The sequence below is a fragment of the Myotis yumanensis genome, unplaced genomic scaffold (assembly GCF_028538775.1).
Source record: "Myotis yumanensis isolate MYYU_CA2020_CCGP unplaced genomic scaffold, mMyoYum1.0.hap1 SCAF_3, whole genome shotgun sequence".
In the NCBI taxonomy this organism is placed as follows: domain Eukaryota; kingdom Metazoa; phylum Chordata; class Mammalia; order Chiroptera; family Vespertilionidae; genus Myotis; species Myotis yumanensis.
This window is the reverse complement of record NW_027223754.1, coordinates 191,080,404-191,102,929: the sequence shown is the minus strand read 5'-3', so window position 1 is coordinate 191,102,929 and position 22,526 is coordinate 191,080,404. Positions and strand designations below refer to the sequence as shown.

General features: G+C 33.1%; 1 protein-coding gene and 1 pseudogene across 1 annotated transcript; one reads left to right on the top strand and one right to left on the bottom strand.

Moving 5' to 3' along the window:
- Positions 1-210: 210 nt before the first annotated feature.
- Positions 211-22,271, bottom strand: LOC139005669 (NKG2-A/NKG2-B type II integral membrane protein-like). Its single transcript, XM_070407873.1, has 5 exons — positions 22,082-22,271; positions 3,925-4,023; positions 2,489-2,640; positions 615-715; positions 211-301 (listed from the first exon to the last, which is right to left on the bottom strand). The coding sequence occupies exons 1-5, from the start codon at positions 22,269-22,271 to the stop codon at positions 211-213; spliced, it is 633 nt and encodes a 210-aa protein (XP_070263974.1).
- LOC139005392 (syntaxin-7 pseudogene) lies at positions 11,869-16,181 on the top strand (annotated as a pseudogene).
- Positions 22,272-22,526: the final 255 nt, after the last annotated feature.

The following is a 22,526-nucleotide window of genomic DNA, read 5'->3' as shown; positions in this document are numbered from 1 at the left end:
TAAAAGTAATGATATCTGTACATTTGAATGTGTATATTATTCTCTAATGATTGTTAAGGAATTTTTCAGTATTAGAACAAATAATATAATTCATTTTAAGAGTTATGCAAAAAAAGAGTTATGCAAATAATACTATTTCCATTTCATGAAAAATAGTTACCTGACAGAATCCAAACGTAGGTGTTTTAACTCTAAAGCTTATGTTTGCAACTATATATTTTTGAAGCTCCACAACTCCATGATGTGAGGCCATATAGGTGTAGCAGAACAGTCACCTTTATCAGATGATAATTCTGCTATTCTGTAATGAAGAAAAATGCATAATTTTGTTGTTATCGTGTATGGAGACAATCCATGAAACAATAAATAGCATTTTTTCATGTAATTGTAATAGGAAAACATATTGAAAATAGGTAATGATACTCTTCACATAATATAAATAAGAGTTGGTTATTAGGAAAACTGGGTAGGCATTCTTTAATATTTATATCAACATTTCATTAACTTTGAACTCGTTCTTCATGTTTATAATTCAACTAAAACAAATGTATCAATAATAATCCTTTAAATGTTTCCTTTTTGTATTTTTATGAGGTATTTTAAAAACAACTTACTTTAGTTTGAAAGGTGAACCATTTATCAACATCCATGGATGATCACTCCTGGTACGAAAAACTCCAATCCATGATGGAGGTAATATGGAACTCAGAAATTCCTACCCCAAAATAAAGTATTTTTATTTAAACAATCATCATGAAAGATTATTTTTGTAAAGTAAGTAGTGTATTCTTTCAAAAGATCCTACATTTTGAGAACAACCCATGATGTAGAAAACATGGAACTCAGAAATTTCTGCCCCAAAATAAAGAATTTTTATTTAAATGATCATTGTGAAAGTTCGTATTATTTTTTAAATGCAAGTAGTATACTTTCATATGATCCTTCATTTTCAGAAAAAAATAAGATGTTGGATTTTAATTAATATTAAACATAAAATCATAAACCAAGAATTCATATTGATAAAACTTTTCAGCAATGTTTGCACTTTTTCTACTTTTGATTTAAAATTAATTCTTGAACATTGAGACTTAGTAGTGATGTTAGCAAGGAAAATCCTGATATATGCAATGTAGTAGTTACCAATGTTGACAAAATTAACAGAACAAGACTTTAAATAAATTTTCAAATACTTATTTCAAGTATTTGATACTGTGACTAAATCCATGTAGATCTCTACTATGTTTCTCATAATTTAGGTTTTAGAAAAAAATTAAGGGATTGTCATTAAGAAAACAAATGACATGGAAGCCAAAAATTTGGTTTTCTGTGCCTCACACCATTCTTGAACCAGATAAGACCTGAACTGATCTATTCTGTGTTGGTGGAATCCAGGAGTCTAAGTATCAGAGACTCATTTCTCTGCTATTCCCTGCTAAATGCAACTATAAATTCTAGAACTAGTGAAAGATGTAAGTGAAGGAGAGCTCTGACGGTGCAAAGAGAAAGGGAAAAAGGTTTGGTCCCCCAAGATTAGAGAACAACAGACAGGGTAACTTATATCTTCACCCAACAGCAGTAACCTAGGCCAGCTGTTTCCCAGTATCCAACATAGCATTATAGGAGGTAGTTCAAAGGAAGCCATTCCTCCCATGCATCAGAGAGAGAATTCGGCCCAGCAACACCAGCCTAACCTGCAGGGCATCCATTAGGACACCTGCTAACAAAAGCAATCACAGTAAGTTTTCCTTCCCCTAAGAGAAACCAAGGTAGGAGGGCTGGAGGCGGGACCAGCAAAAGGGACCCTGTAACTAAAATCAATGGGCCCAGCATGACTTTTAGTTGCTGAGGGCATGAAACTCACATCCCCAATGAGAGACATCAGGTAGAATCGACTTTAAAATGTTCCATTTCCATAACTGGCAGCGAAAATTAACAAACTGCAGATACATGCAGCAATATAAATAAATTGTGAAACATCAGATGGAGGTGAAAAATGAAGAAAGGCACACTATATGATTCCATTTATATGAAAATCATGAACAAGCAACATCCCATCATATTAAAAACTAGGACAGTGGTTAAATAAAGAGGGGAAAGATGTGATGAAAGAATACAGAGTAGCAGGGCTGCAGAGGTTGGAAACTTTCATTTGGGATCTGATGTGTAATTACATGGTTCTATTCACTTTGCAACCAATTTGCACAATTATGGGATCTTCAGAGTTGTAGACATATGGTAAAGTTAAATAGCAAAGTTTATTTTTGAGAACAAGCATTTATAGAAACATGGTTTTCTATGAAAAGCAACATTGGAACTTAAAAAATGTGTATGAATGTTATCAAATATAAATAAAATGTAAATCAAAAATAGAATATTAGCACCTCAAAATGATAACTACAATATATATAAGAATATATGTCAACTTTCTTAATACAATATAGACTAAAGTAAGCTTTTAATAAAATCTTTGAAACACTTAAAATCTTACCATTTCTTCTTCATTATCTATATAAAGCAGGTTAGAGTTTTTAGAAGCACAGGCCAGCACACTCTCAATCCATGTTTTATTTTCAGTACTAATGTAGTAGCAATTTTTGGAATATGTAAACCAGTCCATTGGACAATGACCACAATGATATGCTAAAGAAAAATTATAAATTTTTAACTGAATACAATTTGAATAAAAAATTAATCTACACATATGCACAGGTACATACATATCTGTGCATAATATCTATGCACATTCACAGGCTGATACATATAAAAAACACTCATACACCCACTCAGGGAGAAGGGTCATCTCTTATTGCCTAATTCATATGCTCACATAAAGAAATAACACAAAGAAAAATATTAAATCTCTAATGTCTTGGAAGTCATTGGATGAAACCACTTTTTTTTTTTTTTAGAATAGCAATGAGATTTTGTATCAACATAATAGAGCAGTAGGAATTTTGAGATAATTGGCAACAGTGGGTATGGCATTTTAAGTAAATACTCCTTCGTTTTATTGCATAGGAAGAAATACTTTTTTATAATTATTTGTAAATATTTATTGATCATTTTATAATTTATGTCCTCCCCCCTCAAAAAGCCTATTGTCATTTTTGCCTAGCTTAGGATAGAGACAAAATCTAAACTTTTCTAATATGAGAACTTTGAAATTTATTATGTACCTTTCAGGATGTTTGTATTGAGGGATGAATTGTTCTTCTTCAGTTTACCAGTACCTTAAAAAATTAAGGTAATTGTTTAAAAAGTAATTAATCTAAACTAATTATAATAATTTTTGTTTTTAGCTTGAAGTTTTTAAAAAATATTGTCTATGATGGGAATTATCTGTAACAAGATTGATTTTACTAAGAAAAATGAATAAAGTAATACAGATTTGGGAAAAATATTTTTAAAGCCTATGGGAACAAACTTCACCATCTCTTACAGTATTGGCCTACCCAATATCAAGAATTAATTTGCATTTCTCAATAAGTTCTTTTGCAGTGGTTCTCAACCTTCCTAATGCTGCGACCCTTAAATACAGTCCCTCATTGTGTGGTGACCCCCAACCATAAAATTATTTTCGTTGCTACTTCATAACTGTAATTTTGCTACTGTTATGAATCGTAATGTAAATATCTGATATGCAGGATGTATTTAGGCGACCCCTGCGAAAGGGTTGTTCGACCCCCAAAGGGGTCTAGACCCACAGGTTGAGAACCGCTGTATGAAATCAGGACATATAAATATGTATAAAATATTTCCCACAAATCATTCTATTTTTATGCATTTGGCAAATCCAGCATAGCACACTTATCTAAATGTATACATTAAAATGAGAATTCTATTCTGTGATACTGTATTGTGAAATGCTTAGAGGCACTCAGGTTCTTTAAAATAAAGTTTTCTTAAAGACTTCCAAAAACTTACAAGGCATAAAAAGTATCACTCTTACTACACTGTACATCAAGATAAGGCAGATAACACCCAGGACCCCAGCAAAGAGCTTCTCTGGAGGTGATGGTGAATCTGCAGGAAGAGAAAGGAGAGAAGGAGATATTATTTAGACAGTTTACATATAAGAGAACCCACATGCACAGCGAATCATAAAGTCGAATCTTAAAACTGTATCTAGCAGTGGAATCTTCCTCTCAGATGTACCATTTCATTTTCTGAAAACACGATTCTCCATGAGTTGTTGGTCAAAGACGACACCTTACAACAGCGCCTCAAAGAAATTAGCCCTCAGATTTCATATTGGAATACTGTGTTCCAACTTTAAGCTCTGACCCTTATAAATGAAAACATGTGTGAGCTAATTCCCTACTCTTTTGCACACCTTGATATCCCAGGTGCACATCCTAGAACAATTATACTGTGTGTCTATTAAATGTGCCACCTTAGCTTTAGTCATCCTTGTAATTCCACTGAAGGTCTTGAAAAGCACTTGAAAGTTAATTCCCACACAGAATATTTATTGTTCAGTTGGTACAATGGAGCTGTTCATGCCCTTACCTTTCACTTGCTGTCTCCTTAAGTCCTCAGCCAGATTCATTTCTGAGTCATTTTCTTGTTGGACATCCATCTCTGAGGCTGAGTAATGACAGGGATGGTGCCTGTGACAACAGTACTTAAGTAATTAGTAAATGATGTGAACAATGACAAGACCCCAAGCATAGTCTTTGTGGGTGGAGTGTGAGATAGTAACAGTACTCACTTTGCATTTGACCAATGTGAAGTCTTGTTCTAATTTATGTAGAGATTTAAATGTGTTTCATGATAGAATAATAGTTCTTAAAATGATATTCTATGTTTGACATATTATTAATGGTTGAAGCAATGAAAAGTAAGAAGTTACTGAAGAATAAAGAAATTCAGAATAATGATATAGTTATTAAAGTCAGATTCCACGGAAACATTTTAATACAGTTAGAATAACTGTGAACATTAAAATGCTGTATAGAAAAAAAGTGATGCCCTAATTTTTATGACAATTTTTAAATTCAATAATGGTTACAGATTGAGTGTTTTAAAGTTGGGGGAATAGTAGTATTAGAATATATAGTACTTTCTGTAATAAATTAAATTTATTTAGTCAGTTATATTTATTTATTGAAAGGGCAGATGACATTTTAAAATATCACCTGATATTTTAAATAATTGTGGAGTTCTGAGAAATCATTATAATTTAAGAAAATATTTTATATGCTGAAAAATGCTACATGACACACTAAAGGTGTCTAAAACTAACAAATAATAAAAGCAATAGAATGTTAAGGAATTTTTAAAAATACTAATTTTACACAAGTACCTTACAATTTATTTAATGGTTAATATATGAAAACATAAAATGATTAATAAATGTGTATATCATTTATGGAGGAACATTGTTAGTGCCAAATTCCTGAAAGATCCTAGGGCTACCAAAGTCAGTGAAGGTGACTTTAGTGTGTAGGCAAATGTAAGAAATCTGATAATTTATTCAATAATTAAGTCCATGGACTATGCCGTCAGTGAGATCCAGAATAATTCTGGCTTTGAAATTTATAATGTATTACCTTTAGAAGTTATTTAGTGTTTAACAACCTAGCTTACTAATCTAAAGTGGGAATAAAATATGTTAAGATACAATGCATGTAAAGATAACACTCAATCTTACATTTATAAACTTTCTATATGTCACTTGTTTTAATTATTTTAACACAATTGCCTTGTTACTATTTCTGATTCATATCAGACAATGAAAATGTAATTTATTAGACAGGAGTCGCTTATCAGTGTGGCATCTTTTTGCATGTGTTGTTCAATTTCTAAAAAGTATTTTGATTGTTTATAATTAAGCTTAAATATTTAACAACAAAGATTTTTAAAAGTTTAAATAAGCATTTTACTGAGACTACTAAATCCTGATTTTTACAGCAAGTCACACTGATTTTATTTAATAAGTGTATGTATGAGGAATTATGTTTCACCTTCATGACTTGATAAATTCTTGTTAAGAATTTATTTTTAAAATATGGGATAAATACAATTATCAATTATACATTGATAATTATATCTGTTAATTACAAAATCCAAAATCCAATGGGATTTTATTTAAGTTAAACTGATTTTCAAGCCCAAATATACATCTATGTATGCCCTTTAGTAATTTTTTACAGGCATAAATTTGAATATTTAAAGATATCTACCAACATATTTCATATTTTACTCTTTTTACCCTAAATTGTACAAGTAAGGATACCCATGTTTTCTTTGATTTGATTGTATGTGAATTGTACTTTAGTAGTACCACATCTAGCATTTGTAATTTCCCATTAAATGAATTGGGCCAGTAGAGAGACAGGAGAATAGACACACATACCTCTGGAAGCAGTAAGTTATGAATCCTTTAGTGGGAGGCCAGGTCACTCCTGTAAACAATGTCTGTGGTCTCCACTGACTGGCCTGTGAAGACTGAGAGTGAATCCAAAGTAGAAAAAAGTAGATTTCTTATCACTGTGCCACTTAGAGTTTGAACAGGAAATTCTTACACTTGGGCATTTTTGAAGATGATTTATCTCATCACACATCTTCCAGATGTAGGAGACTTTGAGCTTGTAGTGCGTCACTAAGTTTGTCCATTGGTAGGTGCCTCTGAGAAATTATTTTCATATTCTAAAAGATTTCTAGGACAAAAGACGTGACCATTCATGCTGTTAACTTATTTCATCTTAAAATCACAAATCTTAGGCCTTGTGAAGAGTATCTCAGATGTTTAAGTTCTACTCTTAGACCAGGTTGCTAAATAATGGCATTCCCTCATTTTACTTACACACTCATTATGCTATTTTAATTATAATAGAATAAATCAAAAACCATAATTTCATTAACAATAGCTACTTAATGATGTTTGTCACTAATAGTCTGATAAATTACTACATTTTCAACATATAGTAACTGTCACAAATATTTATTGTCAAATGTATCTTCTCACACTCTTTGTTTTTAGAATTGCTATATTTTATTTTATTTGAATATTAGAAATATAAATTTTCCTGATATTAATAAATGTCTGTGGAGAATAAGACATTAAGCAACACTGAACTATACCATAATGTATAAATTGAAATATTAAATTAATACTCATATTATTAATTCATATTCAAATTATAATTAGTAGTTTATATTTTAATGGAAATTTTAGTTGTAAATTAAAAAAACCCAAGTCTAACGATGTAAAAGGAAAGCAAAGGTAATTTTTAAAAATTTCACTTGACCATAACTGGGGAGGCAGAAATAGTAAACTTTGAAAATACACGGTAAGTGACACAAACCATTAGAAGAAATAGAATATTACATTTAAATTATCTAGTGTGAATCAGATAGAATTTTTTCATATTTCTCATATTACACCAAGAAAATTGGAAATGTTTATCTACATTAGTGAGTAAATTAAAATTGGGAGTACTGTATGATCCAGCAATCTCATTTCTGAATGTGTATCCAAAGAAACAACACAATTATTTTATAATTTTTAATTTATTGATTGATTTTCAAAATGGAGAATGGAAAGAGATTATATAGATAGATATAGATAGATAGATAGATAGATAGATAATAGAAAGAAATCAACTTATTGTTTGATTCTTTTTTAAGAATTTTAATTAATTAATTAAATTTTTTTGGTGTTACATTTTTTAATAAACTGACATAATTGTGCATTTATTACAAAAAACCACACCAAAAATCAAAAAAACAAAAAAACATTGTTTGGTTCTTTTTTTCTTTAATAATTGAGGTATTACATGTGTCCTTATCTCCCCATTGCTCCCCACATCCCCGACTCATACCCTCACCCCACAGTGTCTGAGTCCATTGGTTAAGGCTTATATGCATGCATACAAGTCCTTTGGTTGATCTCTCCTCCCTACCACCACCTTCTGCTATCTTCCATCTAAGGATCAACAGTCTGGTCAATGCTTCCCTGAATCTGGATCTGTTTTTGTTCATCAGTTTATGTTGTTCATTATATTTCACAGATGAGTGAGATCATGTATGTGCCCTGACCAGGGATCAACAGGTATCCTTGGCATGTGGGGACAATGCTCTAACCAACTGAGATATCCAGTCACGGTAACATAATTATTTGCAAAGAGCTATCTGTACTCCCATCTTCATTGAAGCATTATTCACCATAATTAATGTTTGAAAGCAACCTAGGTGTCTTCAGTGGATGAATGGATAAAGAAAATGTTGCACACACAGAGGATTATTATTCACCCATGAGAACAAGAAATTTCTGTGATTTGTCAAACCTGAAGGCATTTTGCTAAGTGAAATAAGCTAAACAGAGAAAGTGAAATACTGAATGGTATCATTTATATGTAGAATTTAAAAATATGAAATTCATTAAAAAGTGGTCCCAGAAGTTGGGGGAGGGTGGAGAAAATAAGTGAAGTTGGTAAAAAGGCACAGACTTTCAGTTATAAGATGAGTAAGGCCTAAGGCTCTAATCTATGACAGGGGGACTATAGTCAATAACAATGTATTTTATAGTTGAAATTTACTAAGAGATAGAACTTAAATATTCTCACCAAAGGGTAAAAATGGTAACAAAATAAACCACAGATTATAAAAGTTTCAATTGAGAGGCACCCTTGCTGAATTTTAAAAATTCTAAAAGAAAATTCTGTAAATTGGTAGTTAGAACATTGTCAGGGGGATGTAAAGCCCATTGACAAGGGAATATAGGTGTCAGATGGGTAATAGACTTATTTTGAGAATCACTTCATAAATTACATAAATGTCTAACCACTATGCTCAATATCTTAAACTAATATGAAATAATATTGAATGTCAACTGTAATAAAAAATTAAATAAAATTGCACTTGTAAAAGATAAAAAATAAATTCTATAGTATGATTTTATCCCATTCTCTAAGGAAATCACTTGAAAACTCTGTGAACAATGTCATTACTTATTACCTGATATATTCTGAGAAGTTAATTGAGGTCAGAAAATTATGGGATGAAAATATAGTCTTTAAAACATGCACATCATTCACACAAAAGAACAGAAAAGCCAACACAACAACCTTTTCTAAATAATAAGGTATGCTTTCTAATTTGAGGGGGTGAGGAGATGATTAACAGCAGTTATCCTGTTTCGAGAGAAAATGACTAAATTATTTAAGGTTTTAAGCTAATTTTTAAATCATTCATTTTTTGTTTTCTTGATGGATAGAATGGAGAATTGTATTATGGCAAAAAGGAGATTATTTCTAATACATCACTGGAGAGAGGAACAATAATCCAAGTAATGTTTTTACTTTGTAACCAACTGGCATAGCTTTGCAAATTAGTCTAAAATGAGTTATCTGGAAAATGTTCATGCAAAAGAAAATTATCTGATCTCAGGTACAATTTATATTGCCATTCTTTTTTGTAGTTAGTTTTCTCTCTGCCTTTTCACTCTATCCCCACACTGTTAGAATCAGTAAATGTAATAGGATAACATGAACATATGATCTTCTGAACTCTGAAGCATGAGTAAGCAAAGAATCACCACTCAGTCTGATCTCTCCACATTTCATGGGGTTAGAACAAAAGTATCTTTTAAGCAAATCTTATCATGCATAAGTGAGAAGTGTTTTGAAACCTTTGAAAGAGTAGGTCATGCCAAACCGGTAATAAAATAAACACATTGTAAACTCTATAAATTGTTAATGTATGTCTTTGAAAAAATAGGTATAATAAAGATGAGATTTGCCTATAAATCAAATTACAATTTTGACAATTTCTAACCTGATTGACTCAGGTTAAGGAAATCACGGTCTGCTTAAGGAAATGTATACTACAGACATTGTATTAACAGTAAACTAGCTCAATAATCTGCATGCAGATGAGAGGCTGTCATTTTACATCATCAGGTATCTTGTGGATTTTTACATATCTTATTGATTTTTCCACCCCTCTATGGTAAAAATGTTAGTTAACTGACTTCTAGTACCATTTATCTTTTGGTAATAGAGGCCAGTTTTATACTCTCCTATTGACTCCTAAAAGAATGGAAGAGTTTAATTTGTAGAAAGAATAAAATATACAATGTTGGTAAAATTAAGGAATTTAAATGTCATGCAAATGTGATATATGTGTACCTGTGTAGGAGATAATTGTTTCAAAATAATTGTCATTAGTCTCTATAAAACCAGTTTTCTATGAGTTTGGGTTGTTATATTTTAAAGTGTTAAGAATGAACAATTTGAAATGTCAAAGAGAGATGAATTCTAAGTAAACTGTTTCTTCTGATTTTATGGTAGGACATATCACCCCCGCTCTTCTACCAAGCTTTCATACATATGGTTGAAATTGAGTTTTCACAAACACCAAACCAAATTCTGTTTGTAATTACAATGATACCCAAACAAAAGACTTGGACATTACCTGCTATTTTTAGTCCTTTCTAGTATAATGTGCCCACACCCCTTCAAAACCCAAATTGATGTCTACTAGAGCCGGTGAATGTGACCTTACTTGGGAATAGGGCCTTTGCAAATGTACCAAGTTAAGATGAGATCTACCGGTGTAGGATGGGCTTTAATTAATACAGATGAAATGCATAAGAAGAGGGACATTGGAAACCAAGACAGAGACGCACAGGAAGAACGATGAGATGAACGAGGCCAGGATTGGAATAATATCCCCTTAGGCCAAGGAATGCCAAGAACTCAGGGCTACCCTCAAAATGAAGAGAAATGCAGGGCATAGAGTCTCCCCTAGAGTCTTCAAAGTGACCATAGCCTTGTTGACACCTTTATTTCAGACATCAAGTTTCGAGAACTGTGATCAAGCCTCCAACCTGGGCATTTGCCCTTGACCGGAATCAAACCCAGGACACTTCAGTCCGCAGGCTGACGCTCTATCCACTGAGCCAAACAAACAAAAGAAGAAATAACAGTTCTTGATATTATAATTCATAATATGTACATGACTTATTTTAGTGAATATTGGAAGTTTTAAAAGTATACAATATGTAACTGGATGTATATTTTTTAATTGACATAAATGTAGATTTAAAAATAACTCTGTAATACCAAGGGTGAAGCATCGGATAAACTATGGATTTTGAAATAAAAGTTCATAATGATTTTAGAGAGAGAGGAATAGAGAGATAGAAACATCGATGAGAGAGGACCATTGATAGGCTGCCTCCTGCACACCTCCTACTAGGGATCAAGCCCACAACCCAGACATGTGCCCTGATCAGGAATTGAACTATTGACTTCTTGGTGCATGGGACAATGCTCAAGTACTGAGCCACAGCAGCCAGGCCAAACTGTGGACATTCAGTTCTATGAAGAGACAAAGTAGAATCATTCTCAGTAACAAATGTACCACGATGGTGAGTGATGTTGATAAAAGGGAGGCTCTGCATGGTGGGGACAGAGGAATAAGGGAAATCTCAATACCTGCCAGTTAATTTTGTTGTGACCCTAAAGCTGGTCTCAAAATAATATCTTAAAAAGAGTTCTATAAAAAATAATTGCAGTGCTTTTAAAGAAACTAGAAATGTGTTATTTTTAGATGTTGGGAGTACCATTATACTAGATTTCGGTAAGCTAATTTGACTGGTGCTTACAAACATAGCTTTTATTTTCTAAACAGGATTCAGAAAAGAGCTGGTGGTACTCAAGCCTCGCATATGTACAATTCTTATGAAATCCTTGAGTTTTTGCAGATCTGAAATACAGAAATAATATATCATTAATCTGATCACATATAACTTCAAATTTCAATGAATAAAGTTTTTACAGTAATGCTTACATATCTAAATCTGAACAATTCTTATAATATTTCAACAGAAAATTTATTTTACAGCAAACATTTGATTTAATGTACTCTCGATTTAATGGACAAAATTTCAGGTTTGTGTATCCTATGTGAAATTAACACCTTGCCAATTTTAAAATGTTTAAAAAAATAGGTTTACTTACAATTAAATTAACAGGTTATTTTTTTGTTCTTGATTCACTGTTATTTTTTTAAAACTTTAGCAACTAGACCATATGTTGGAAAAAAACAATGTGGTAATTTCTCTGACATAAATAAATATTACATATCTACTACTAGAGTCTACATGTTGAAATCCAAGAATCAAAGCTCATAAACAAGGTACTGCTAAGGGTTAGCACATGATCACACCACATCGCCTGTGGTAACTGGTGCTGTTGCCCTGTGGCCAGACTCTCCGCAGCAGTTGTAAAGCCTGAGGGCTGAAGCCACACACCAGCCAAGTACATCTGTTTACCTGTCAGGACTGGGGCATGCATTTACTAGACCTTTTCAGTATAAACTTTAAATTATAGAAATACATACAGAAAACTTTTCTGTGAGATGAAACTTTTCATATGTACTTAATTTTAATTACACAAATGTGTCATCATAAGTACAAACAGGTAAACTAACTAAGTTGTCAATTTTGAACATATATATTCGTAAAACCTACTTTCTAACCTAATGGCTTTTGACTCTAGTGGCTATCTCCTTGCCTGAATTAGTATGTTATACCAAAGTTTTACTGTATTTATGTAATCGTTCAGGCATTGATTTTTATTTCTAAGATTAATCTCTGACTTAAAGCATGAAGGCATAAAATATACAAGTTCTCAAAAACTTACAGTTTGGAAGAGAAAGCTGAGCCATTTTTCCACACCAACAAATTACTATTGTTTCTGTGGTAGAGTTGAATCCATGAAAATCGAATGAACATGTACAAAAAATCCTATGAGACAAAAATTTTTATGAGAATTTAGGTAATTGATTTCATAAAAACAACTAAGTTGGCCACAGCTGGAGGAGGAGGAGGAAAATGAGGAGGTTGGGTGACTGCTTAGTTAAATGCACAGCTCACCCACACCTGATGCAATTAGTGAATAAGCAAAGCAACCATGTCTCACATGCAGAAGTTGTTGTGACCCACCCAGCTGGCCCAGCATATCCACCCTCCAGACGATCCCACGATGTTCTGTGGAAATACAGAGGTCTCTGAATCAACTTGAAACACCTCAAGATGCACATGAATTTAGGCAACAGCTGCAACGGAAGCAGCAGCATCCTAACAAACTTGCCAAAAGAACAGAAAAGTTTATAAACAAACTGAGAGACAAAAAACATATATTGATTGATGCAGAAAAAGCATCAAATAAAATCCAATACCCTACTTTGATGAAAACTCTTTTAAGGCCATAGATGACAAACCTACAGCCAACATCATACTAAAATGAGCATAAGCTAAACCATTTTCCCTAAGAACAAGACAAGGATAACTGATTTCACCACTGTTATTCAGCATAGTACTGGAAATCCTCGCTGTAGTGGTCAGACAGGAAGGAATAAAAGGCATCCAAATTGGAAAAGAAGAAGTAAAGCTGTCATACAGATGATATGATATTGTACATAGAAACCCTTAAGACTCCACTTAAAGACTACTAGATTTAATGAATGAATAATGACAACATAGCAGGATACAAAACTAATACCTAGAAATCTACGTCAACTTTATACACCAAAATGAACTCAGAGAAAGAGAAACTAAAAAATCCCATTTACCATTGCAACAAAAAAACTAAGATACCGAGGAATAAAATTAACTAAGGAAGTAAAAGGCTTATACTCAGAAAATTACAGTACATTAAAAAAAGAGAGAGAGGAAGATATAAACAAGTGGAAGAATATACCGTGTCCATGGATTGGTAGAATCAACATCATTCAAATGTCCATACTACACAAAGCAGTCCTACAGATTCAATGCAATCCCTATTAAAATGGTATATTTCACAGATTTAGAACAAACACTCCAAAAATTTATGTGGAAACAAAAAAGATCACAAAGAGCCACAGCAATCTTGAGAGAGAAGAATAAAGTGGTAGGGATTGCAATATTAGATATTAAATTATACTACAAAGCCACTGTAATCAAAACAGCCTGGTACTGGCACAAGAATAGGAATATAGATCAACGGAACATAAAGGAGAACCCAGAAATTGACCCAAACTATTATTCTCAATAATATTTGACAAAGGAGACAAAAGCATACAATAGACTAAAGAGCATATAATTGAGTAAAGACAGCCTCTTCAATAAATGATGTGGAGAAAATTGGACAGGTACATGCAAAAACAAAATGTAACTAGATCACCAGCTTACACCATAAACAAGAATAAACTCAAATAGATAAAAGACTTAAGTGTAAGTCGTTAAACCATAAAAAACATAGACGAATCCATAGGCAACAAAATCTTGAACATGTCTCATAGTAATATGTTTGTGGATACATCTCCAGGGCAAGAGAAACTAATGATAAAATAAACAAATAGGACTACATCACAACAAAAAGCTTCTGCACAGCAAAAGAAACCATCAACAAAATGAAAAGGGAGCCCCCGCCCCCCCGCATGTCTGAACATATTTGCCAATGATACATCTTATAAAAGGTTAATATACAAATTAGATAAGGAGCTCATACGACTTAACAAAAGGAAGACAAATGAACCAATTTAAAAATGGACAAAGAACCTAAAAAGACAATTCTCCGAAGTTGACATACAGAAGGCTTAGAGACAAATAAAAAACTGTTCAAAGTCACTAATCATCAGAGGGATGCAAATGTAGATGACAATGAGGTATCACCTCACACCAATCAGAATGACTACCATCAACAAACCAACAAATGACAAGTGCTGGCAAGGATGTGGAGAAAGGGAACCTTAGTACACTGCTGGTGGGAATGCAGATTGGTGCAGCCACTATGGAAAATAGTATGGAGTTTCCTCAAAAAGTTACAAATTGCACTGCTATTTGACCCAGTGATCCCACTTCTAGGAATATATCCTAAGAAACCCAAAACACGCATCAGAAGGAATGTATGCACGCCCTATGTTCATAGCAATGCAATTTACAATAGCTAAGATGTGGAAACAGCTCAAGTGCCCATCAGTAGATGAGTGGATTTAAAAGGCACCGTACATTCACACCATGGAATACTATGCAGCACTATAAAAGAAGGATTTCTTACTCTTTGAGACAGCATGGAAGACCTGGAGAGTATTGTGTTAAGCAAAATAAGCCAGTGAGAAAGATAAGTATCATATGACCTCACTCATATATGGATTGAAATGAACAAAATTAAATGATGGAACAAAACAGACCCAAAATATAGAAGCATTGAATAGACTGATGAATCTCAGAGGGGAAGCTGGGGTTGGTGGGTGGGGAGGGAGAGATTAACTGAGAAACTTATATGCATATATGCATAGCCCATGGGCACAGACAACAGTCTGGTGAAGGCCAAGAAGTGGGGGTAGGGTGGTGGGAGTCAAAGGGGGAGAAGACAAGGGGGATATCTGTAATACTTTCAACAATGAAGATATATTAAATAATAAAAAGAGTTTGGATCTCTGCCAAAACCGGTTTGGCTCAGTGGATAGGACGTCGGCCTGCAGACTGAAGGGTCCCAGGTTCGATTCCGGTCAAGGGCATGTACCTGGGTTGCAGGCACATCCCCAGTGAGAGATGTGCAGGAGGTAGCTGTTCGATGTTTCTCTCTCATCGATGTTTCTATCTCTCTATCTCTCTCCCTTCCTCTCTGTAAAAAATCAATAAAATATATTTGAAAAAAAAAAAGAGTTTGGATCTCTGCCTACCACCACCAGCGAACAGTGTCAAAAGAAAATACAGAAGGATCACTTACTTAACGCTAAGTTCACTCACTGACAAACTTTCCGAAGGTCCAGAGGCAAGCTGATGAGAAATAGAAAGAGTTTGTTGCTCCAGTGGGAGCCAGTTCAGGAGAATCTGGTAGTTTTCCTGAGGGAATCTCAGAAGAAAGGAATCTTATATCCTGGGAAAACCAAATTCAACCTCAGGAGCAGGTGCCGGATGAGGAAATTAGGGAGGATGACCTTTGCCTTACTCATGTGAGTCTTCTGTTAGGTAATTTGAAGCTGATATTATGGATATAAATGAGCTATTTAAAGATTTGTGAATGATAATTCATGAGCAAGGAGATGTGATAGATAGCATAGAAGGCAAAGTTGAAAGTGCAAGAGTGCATGTCCAACAAGCCAACCAGCAACTGTCAAGGGCAGCAGAATATCAGAGAAAGGCTTCCTGCATGTTGCTGTGTGATGCACACACCATTAAATAATTGTAGAAACCTACTAGTGGCTAGCAATGAAGAATGGAACAAAACTCTTAACCTTTGTATTTGATGTGACTATATTATAATTATTTTGCTTTCAGTTGTAATTTGTATTTTTAAATTTTGGATGCAGTTTCTGGTAGTATTAAACAATGAAAATAATTTTTGAGCAACTTTAAAAAAGATTTTTCAGTTACCATTGATATCCAATATTTTTTTGGTTTCAGGTGTACCGCATGTTGATTGGGCACATGCATACCTTTTGAGGTGAACACCCCAATGGGTCTGGTACCCATCTGACACCATGCATGGTTATTAGAATATTGTTGACTATATTCTCTATGCTGTACTTTGCATCACCATGATTTTATTTACAACTGAATTTAAAGAACACCTTTTGGATAAAAGTTTCAAAATGTATAGAATATTTTTGTCACATGAAAAAAAAATTAATTTGTTTCCTCTCCCACACCATACATAAAATCCAACTGCAGATGGATTTAAAAATTAAAATGCAAGAAACATAATTTTGAAAGGTTTAGAAAAAATACAGATATATTTAGTAAAGTATTTTTAATATAAAATCATGAGTCATAAAGAAACATTAATAAATTTTACTGTGTTAAAATTTTAAATATCTATTCTTGAAAGTATCAGGAAGGAAGTAAAAAGTAAATATTACAAACTTGAAAAAAATATTTGCAATAAACAGAATCAATAAAAGAACAGAACACAGGATGTGTTTTAAAAACATGGACAGTCATAAGGAAAAGACAAATAACTCAAAAAATAATAAAATGTCATAAACAGGTATTTCATGGATGGGAATTACAAATCCTAATAAAGTGGAAATATGCTAATTGACCATCACACCTTCACAAGATGGCGGCACTCACAGTCAATATAGGGAATAGGCTAATTGAATGCCATGCCCTCACAAGATGGCAGTGCCCACAGTTACATGGTAGTGGCGCCCAGTCCCCTCAGCCCTGCCTCATCCAGATTCAGTCCCTCAGTCCCCTCAGCCCACCAGGGGACTATATTATAGTTGTGAGAGGGATGTGAGAGGGATGTCAGTGGAATTGGGCCTAAACCGGCAGTCAGACATCCCCCAAGGGGTCCCAGATTGGAGAGGGTGCAGGCTGAGCTGAGGGACACCTGAATTTCATGTATCGGGCCTCAAGTGCTTAATATGAAAATGTATATTTAAGCTGTTCTTCATTTCAATACAGAGGTAACCATTTTGTACCATTAAAAAAGGAATTCATTTTCCAATTAACTCACTTGCCTTTTTAATCAATGTTGCTTTAATGCACTAATCTGAATACTCTGAAGATAATGATCTTAATTTATAATTTGTATTTTATCAATTCTTACATAGCAGTTTGAAACTGAAGGCAATGTTTTATATGGCAAGCTATGAGACTTCAAATGGGAACAAATATAATATTGAGTGACTAAATAAATTGTAATTTGCAATAAAAATAATGATGATTTTTAAAATGGAAAACAAAAACAAATAAATCTAATTCTAATTTACAGTATTTCAATTTGCAATATATTGTTACACAATGGACACATTAGGAAAATGTATTAGTACCATTAAGTGAAGAGGACAAATGGAGAAAAATAGCAATTTCACAACTCTGAAAGTTGATTGAAAACTAATAAAAATTTATAATTATTAATTATTGGGAAAGCTGCTAGAGATTTAGTTTAAAATAGAGCAAATTTGTGGTCTTCTTATCTAAGGCTGCTCCCATGTCTCCTCTAACCCCCAACTCAGCTCAGTGAGTAATAATTCTAATTTTTGTAATTTGGGGAAGGCTGCAAATATCGATGGTATTATTGGTATCAAGGGGAAGACTTGATAAGCAGTGGAAGGGGTTGTTAAGTTGCCCACTACTAGTATTTTTCAGCTCAAAGTGCTGAATTTATTGGGTGATAAATGAAGGAAATTATCCTTTTCCTAGACCGAGGCTGTGTTCTCCATTGTGTCAGGCACAGTGCCAGCCATAAACATAACAGGAAGGTACTACTAGTAAAAGTAAGAGTGCAGTAGGAGAGATCACATTAGCTCTCTGCATGGGCTTGAGAAATGGGTGGAAAAATTTGCACATGCATAGAAGAAACAAAGATGATATAGTAAAAATTAAAGCTGAAGTGGACTTGAGAATTGATTTCAAAATCATGAGCACTTCCCTACACACACACACACACACACACACACACACACACACACGTACATCAAATTAAGAGGGTGAAAGCCATGTTGATTTGACGTATTTGAATACATTTTTTAAAATCATTGGTTATCTGCTAATCTATGCAAACACAAGGCTAATCTCTGGTAAGTAAATTATAAATCTACTAAATATAAAAACAAATAATGAGAATTTAAAAAACTAAGCACACTTTAAAAGAGAAGATTCTATACTAAAAGTTTATTAAAGTTACAAAAAGTCTAAGAAGGATGCAGAATTCATATTTACTATATTATATCATCAAAAATATGTACTTACCAAAAATTAGAAAACATGAAAAGAAACTAAAAAATGTCTTTTAAACGTGATGAGGGGGATCAGTCAATAGAATCTAATTTTCACTGGGATAAGGTGTCAGATTTATTAGAAAATATTTTAAAGTAGTTATTATAAGTATATATTAGAAAAATACTATGTTTAAATAACTATATGAAAATATGATGGCAGCCCTGGCCAGTATGGCTCAGTTGGTTGTAACATCTTCCCGTGTACTAGAAGGTTGTGGGTTCAGTTCCCAGTCAGGGCACTTACCTCGGTTGTGGGTTTGAACCCCAGTTGGGGCACATAGAGGAGGCAACTAATGGATATATCTCTCATATAATATAGCAGATTGTCTTCACAAACTTTGACTAACTTCTAAAATAATCACTAACACCCAAAATGAGGTATTGGACTAGGTTAACATTAATAAATTCAGGTCATTTAAAGACCCCAATATGAGACTGAAAATGTAAGTAACAGCCAAAAACACTATTTGCACTTATAAATTTAAAGAAGAGCTCATATAGAAAAGATAACGATTCTAGGAAGGAAGATAACAGGCAGCACACAGGAGAACTGGTAGGGAGACATGAACAGGCACCTCTCATTCTCTCGATACATAATTCCATAAGAACTAGTGCCCTGAAAGACGTGTTCTATCCATTAGCAATCAGAAAAATGCCGATTTATGTCAAAATGATAGTTTTACATAATGATCAGAATGTACAGCATTGAATGTTCTGTTCTGGCAGTACTAAATCTTGGATCATGGAATTTTTGGATAAAATGTGTATTTACATAATAAACTAGAAAATGTTGGGATAATCTAATAAATTTGGCATATACATATATTTATGACTCTGTAATGTCATTCTGATTCATAGAGGACAGTAAATTTTAACTATCTACATATGCAATTATAATCATATAATTGTCCTAGAGGCCCGATGCATGAAATTTGTCCAAGGGGCTCGGCCCTCACAGCTACGGCAGCTGCATTGGCCCTTGCAGCCCCAGCTTTGTCCAGAAGGTCGTCCAGAAGGTCATTTGGCTGTCCAGTCTAATTAGCATAATATGCTTTTATTATTATAGATTTATACATTATTATATTATCATAAATATAACATTTATAGTATATGAATACAATGTATTATATTTAATATTTATATAAAATATTAATTGTTTTAAATACAATATAATATTTGAAAAAAACAGACACAAGGATTTTCCTAAAATATTAATAATACCAACACATTTAGAAACAACTATATCCTGGGTATGTCATGTCCCTACAATAAAGCAGAAAAAACTAACAAATTACAGATAAATGCAATAATATGGAGAGATTGCAAAAATATCATGTGAGTGTTAAATGAGACACACAGGAGAGGGGCTACGGTGAATTGGCAACTTCTATTTCATGATTTGTAATTATATGGATCACTTAAGTTTGTAATTAATCTGCACAATCATGATACCTTCATTTTCCTTGATGTATAGTAAAATTAAATAGCAAAGGTTTCTTTAAAAAAAAAGCATTTATAGAAACATGCTTATCTATAAAAAAGCAAGAACTGGAAATTATTAAATGTGCACGAATGTCATAAAATATAAAAAAAAATATTCAAACAATGTATGTTAATAGTCTTTAAAATAAGTGAACTATGAATACATACAAGATATGAATGAATTGTATAAATATAGACTAAGATAGACTTTTAAATAAAATGGAAACATTTAAATCTTACCATTTCTTCTTTATTATCTATGTAAAGCAGGCTAGAGTTCTTAGAAGTACAGGCCAGCACACTCTCATTCCATGCTTTTCTTTCAGTACTAATGTAATAGCAATTGTTGGAATATGTAAACCACTCCTTTGGACAATGTCCACAATAATATGCTGGAGAAAGATTATAAAATTTTATCAAAAACCATTTAAATTTTTTAAAATTAATTTACATACTTGCATAGGTATAGAGTAGACACATTTGTGCAATATATACAAAAGAAAACACACTCACAGAGAAGGGTTAGTCTCTTTTTCCTGGTTTACGTTCCATATTAAGCAAACAAACAAAAATATCCACTCTCTACATGTCCTGAATGTCAATGAAGAAAACCACTTTTTTAGAATCCCAAAATTTTCTTTGAGCCCATCTGCAACAATGAGTATTATGATCTTAAATGAATATTTCTTCATATTGTTGCATTAGAAAATACTCTCCTATAATCATTATTATGAATATGTATTGCCTGGTATTATAATTTATGTCCCATTCCCCAAAAGCTATTATTTTTGACTACCCTATGTTGGAGATAAAGTATGAACTATACTAATATTAGAACTGAGGAAATAATTATGTACCTTCCTGGATCTTCATATTCAATGACGAATTATTCTGCTCAGGTATTACATTAGCTGAAAAAAAAAAGTAATTCTTAAATTAATTTTGATCTAACTACATCATAATACTTTTGTTTCTTATGTTTAATTGTGTTGTATTGTCTAGGATTAGAATTATCTGGAGTAAAAATTAATTACCAATGAAAATTAATGTAGTAATGACAATTTTGAGGAAAAATATTTTTAAAGTCTAGAGAACTACATCTCACAGTATTTAGATTCAAAAATCTCAAAAATTAATTTGTATTTTTCAATAAGGTGTCCTAAAACATGCCTTGAGTTATACAATCAGAATATATGTATATATATATATGGCTATATGTGGTCATATATGTGTACACATATTTATAATCTACTCTCTAAAATCGTTCTGATATTTATACATTGGACAAATTAAGAATCATCATTTTGCACTTAGTCTAAATGCTTTAAGATCAGAGTTCTATTCTATAACATTATAAAGTGAACATAAAGTGAACATAAAAGATGGACATAAAAGTGAAAAGTTCTGTATAACCTTACAAAAATGTATTTACAGAGAATACGTATTGTCACCACAGCGGACATCAGGACAAGGCAGATGACACCTAGGGTCCCAGCAATGCGCTTCTCTGGAGGTGATGGTGAAACTGCAGGAAGAGAAAAGGATACACTGAGAAAGGAGAGAGAGACAATTTGTTTAGACAATTTACATACAGAGAATCAAATACATAAACTTGGACACCAAGCCCATGCCTACCACTGTAATCTTCCTCTGAGAATATACCATCGCATGTTTAGAAAATATAATGCTATATGCATTACTGGTCAATAATAAAATTAGCCCTCAGCTTTCATATTAGTATACTGTATTCCAACTTTAAGCACTGATTCTCACAAATGAAAAATATGACAGCTAATGCCCTACTTTCCCCCATCTCTGCACCCCAGCTGCACACACTACAACAGTTATACTGTGTGTCTATTGAATGTGTTACCTTTGGAGTGGTCCTTCTTGTCCCTCCCTTGAAGATCTCGGGAAGCATTTTGAAGAGCTAATTCTGCATAGGTTATTATCTCCTGCTCAGCTACTGGAATGGAGCTTTGAGTGCCCTTAGGCTTCCTTTGCTGTCTCTTGGCGGACTTGGCCAAATTCAGTTCTGCATAGGTTACAGGTTGGTTGTTCATCTCTGCAGCTGGGTGGTGTTTGAGACTGTGCTCTAAGTCAAGTGTACTTACGAATAAATGACATATGCAATAATGCGATCTCTAGGACCGGAAAACTGGGAGGGGTAAAGGGTAGTAGGGCTCATTTCCAAGTTGAAAAATCTAAAGTTCTGGTTTTAAATTTGTTAGACCTTTAAATAAATAGATGTACATAGTAGATGTAGTTTTTATCATATTCTACATTTGACAAGATATTATTTGTTTGAGCCATAGAAA

Bases quoted from the DNA above. Each gene is read 5' to 3' on its own strand.
- LOC139005669 (XM_070407873.1), bottom strand. From the start codon at position 22,271: ATGAACAACCAACCTGTAACCTATGCAGAACTGAATTTGGCCAAGTCC. The intron at 716-2,488 runs GTAAGATTTTAA...ATTTTGGGGTAG, and splicing joins TAGATAATGAAGAAGAAATG to GAATTTCTGAGTTCCATATT. The intron at 302-614 runs GTAAGTTGTTTT...TCTTCATTACAG, and splicing joins GGTTCACCTTTCAAACTAAA to AATAGCAGAATTATCATCTG.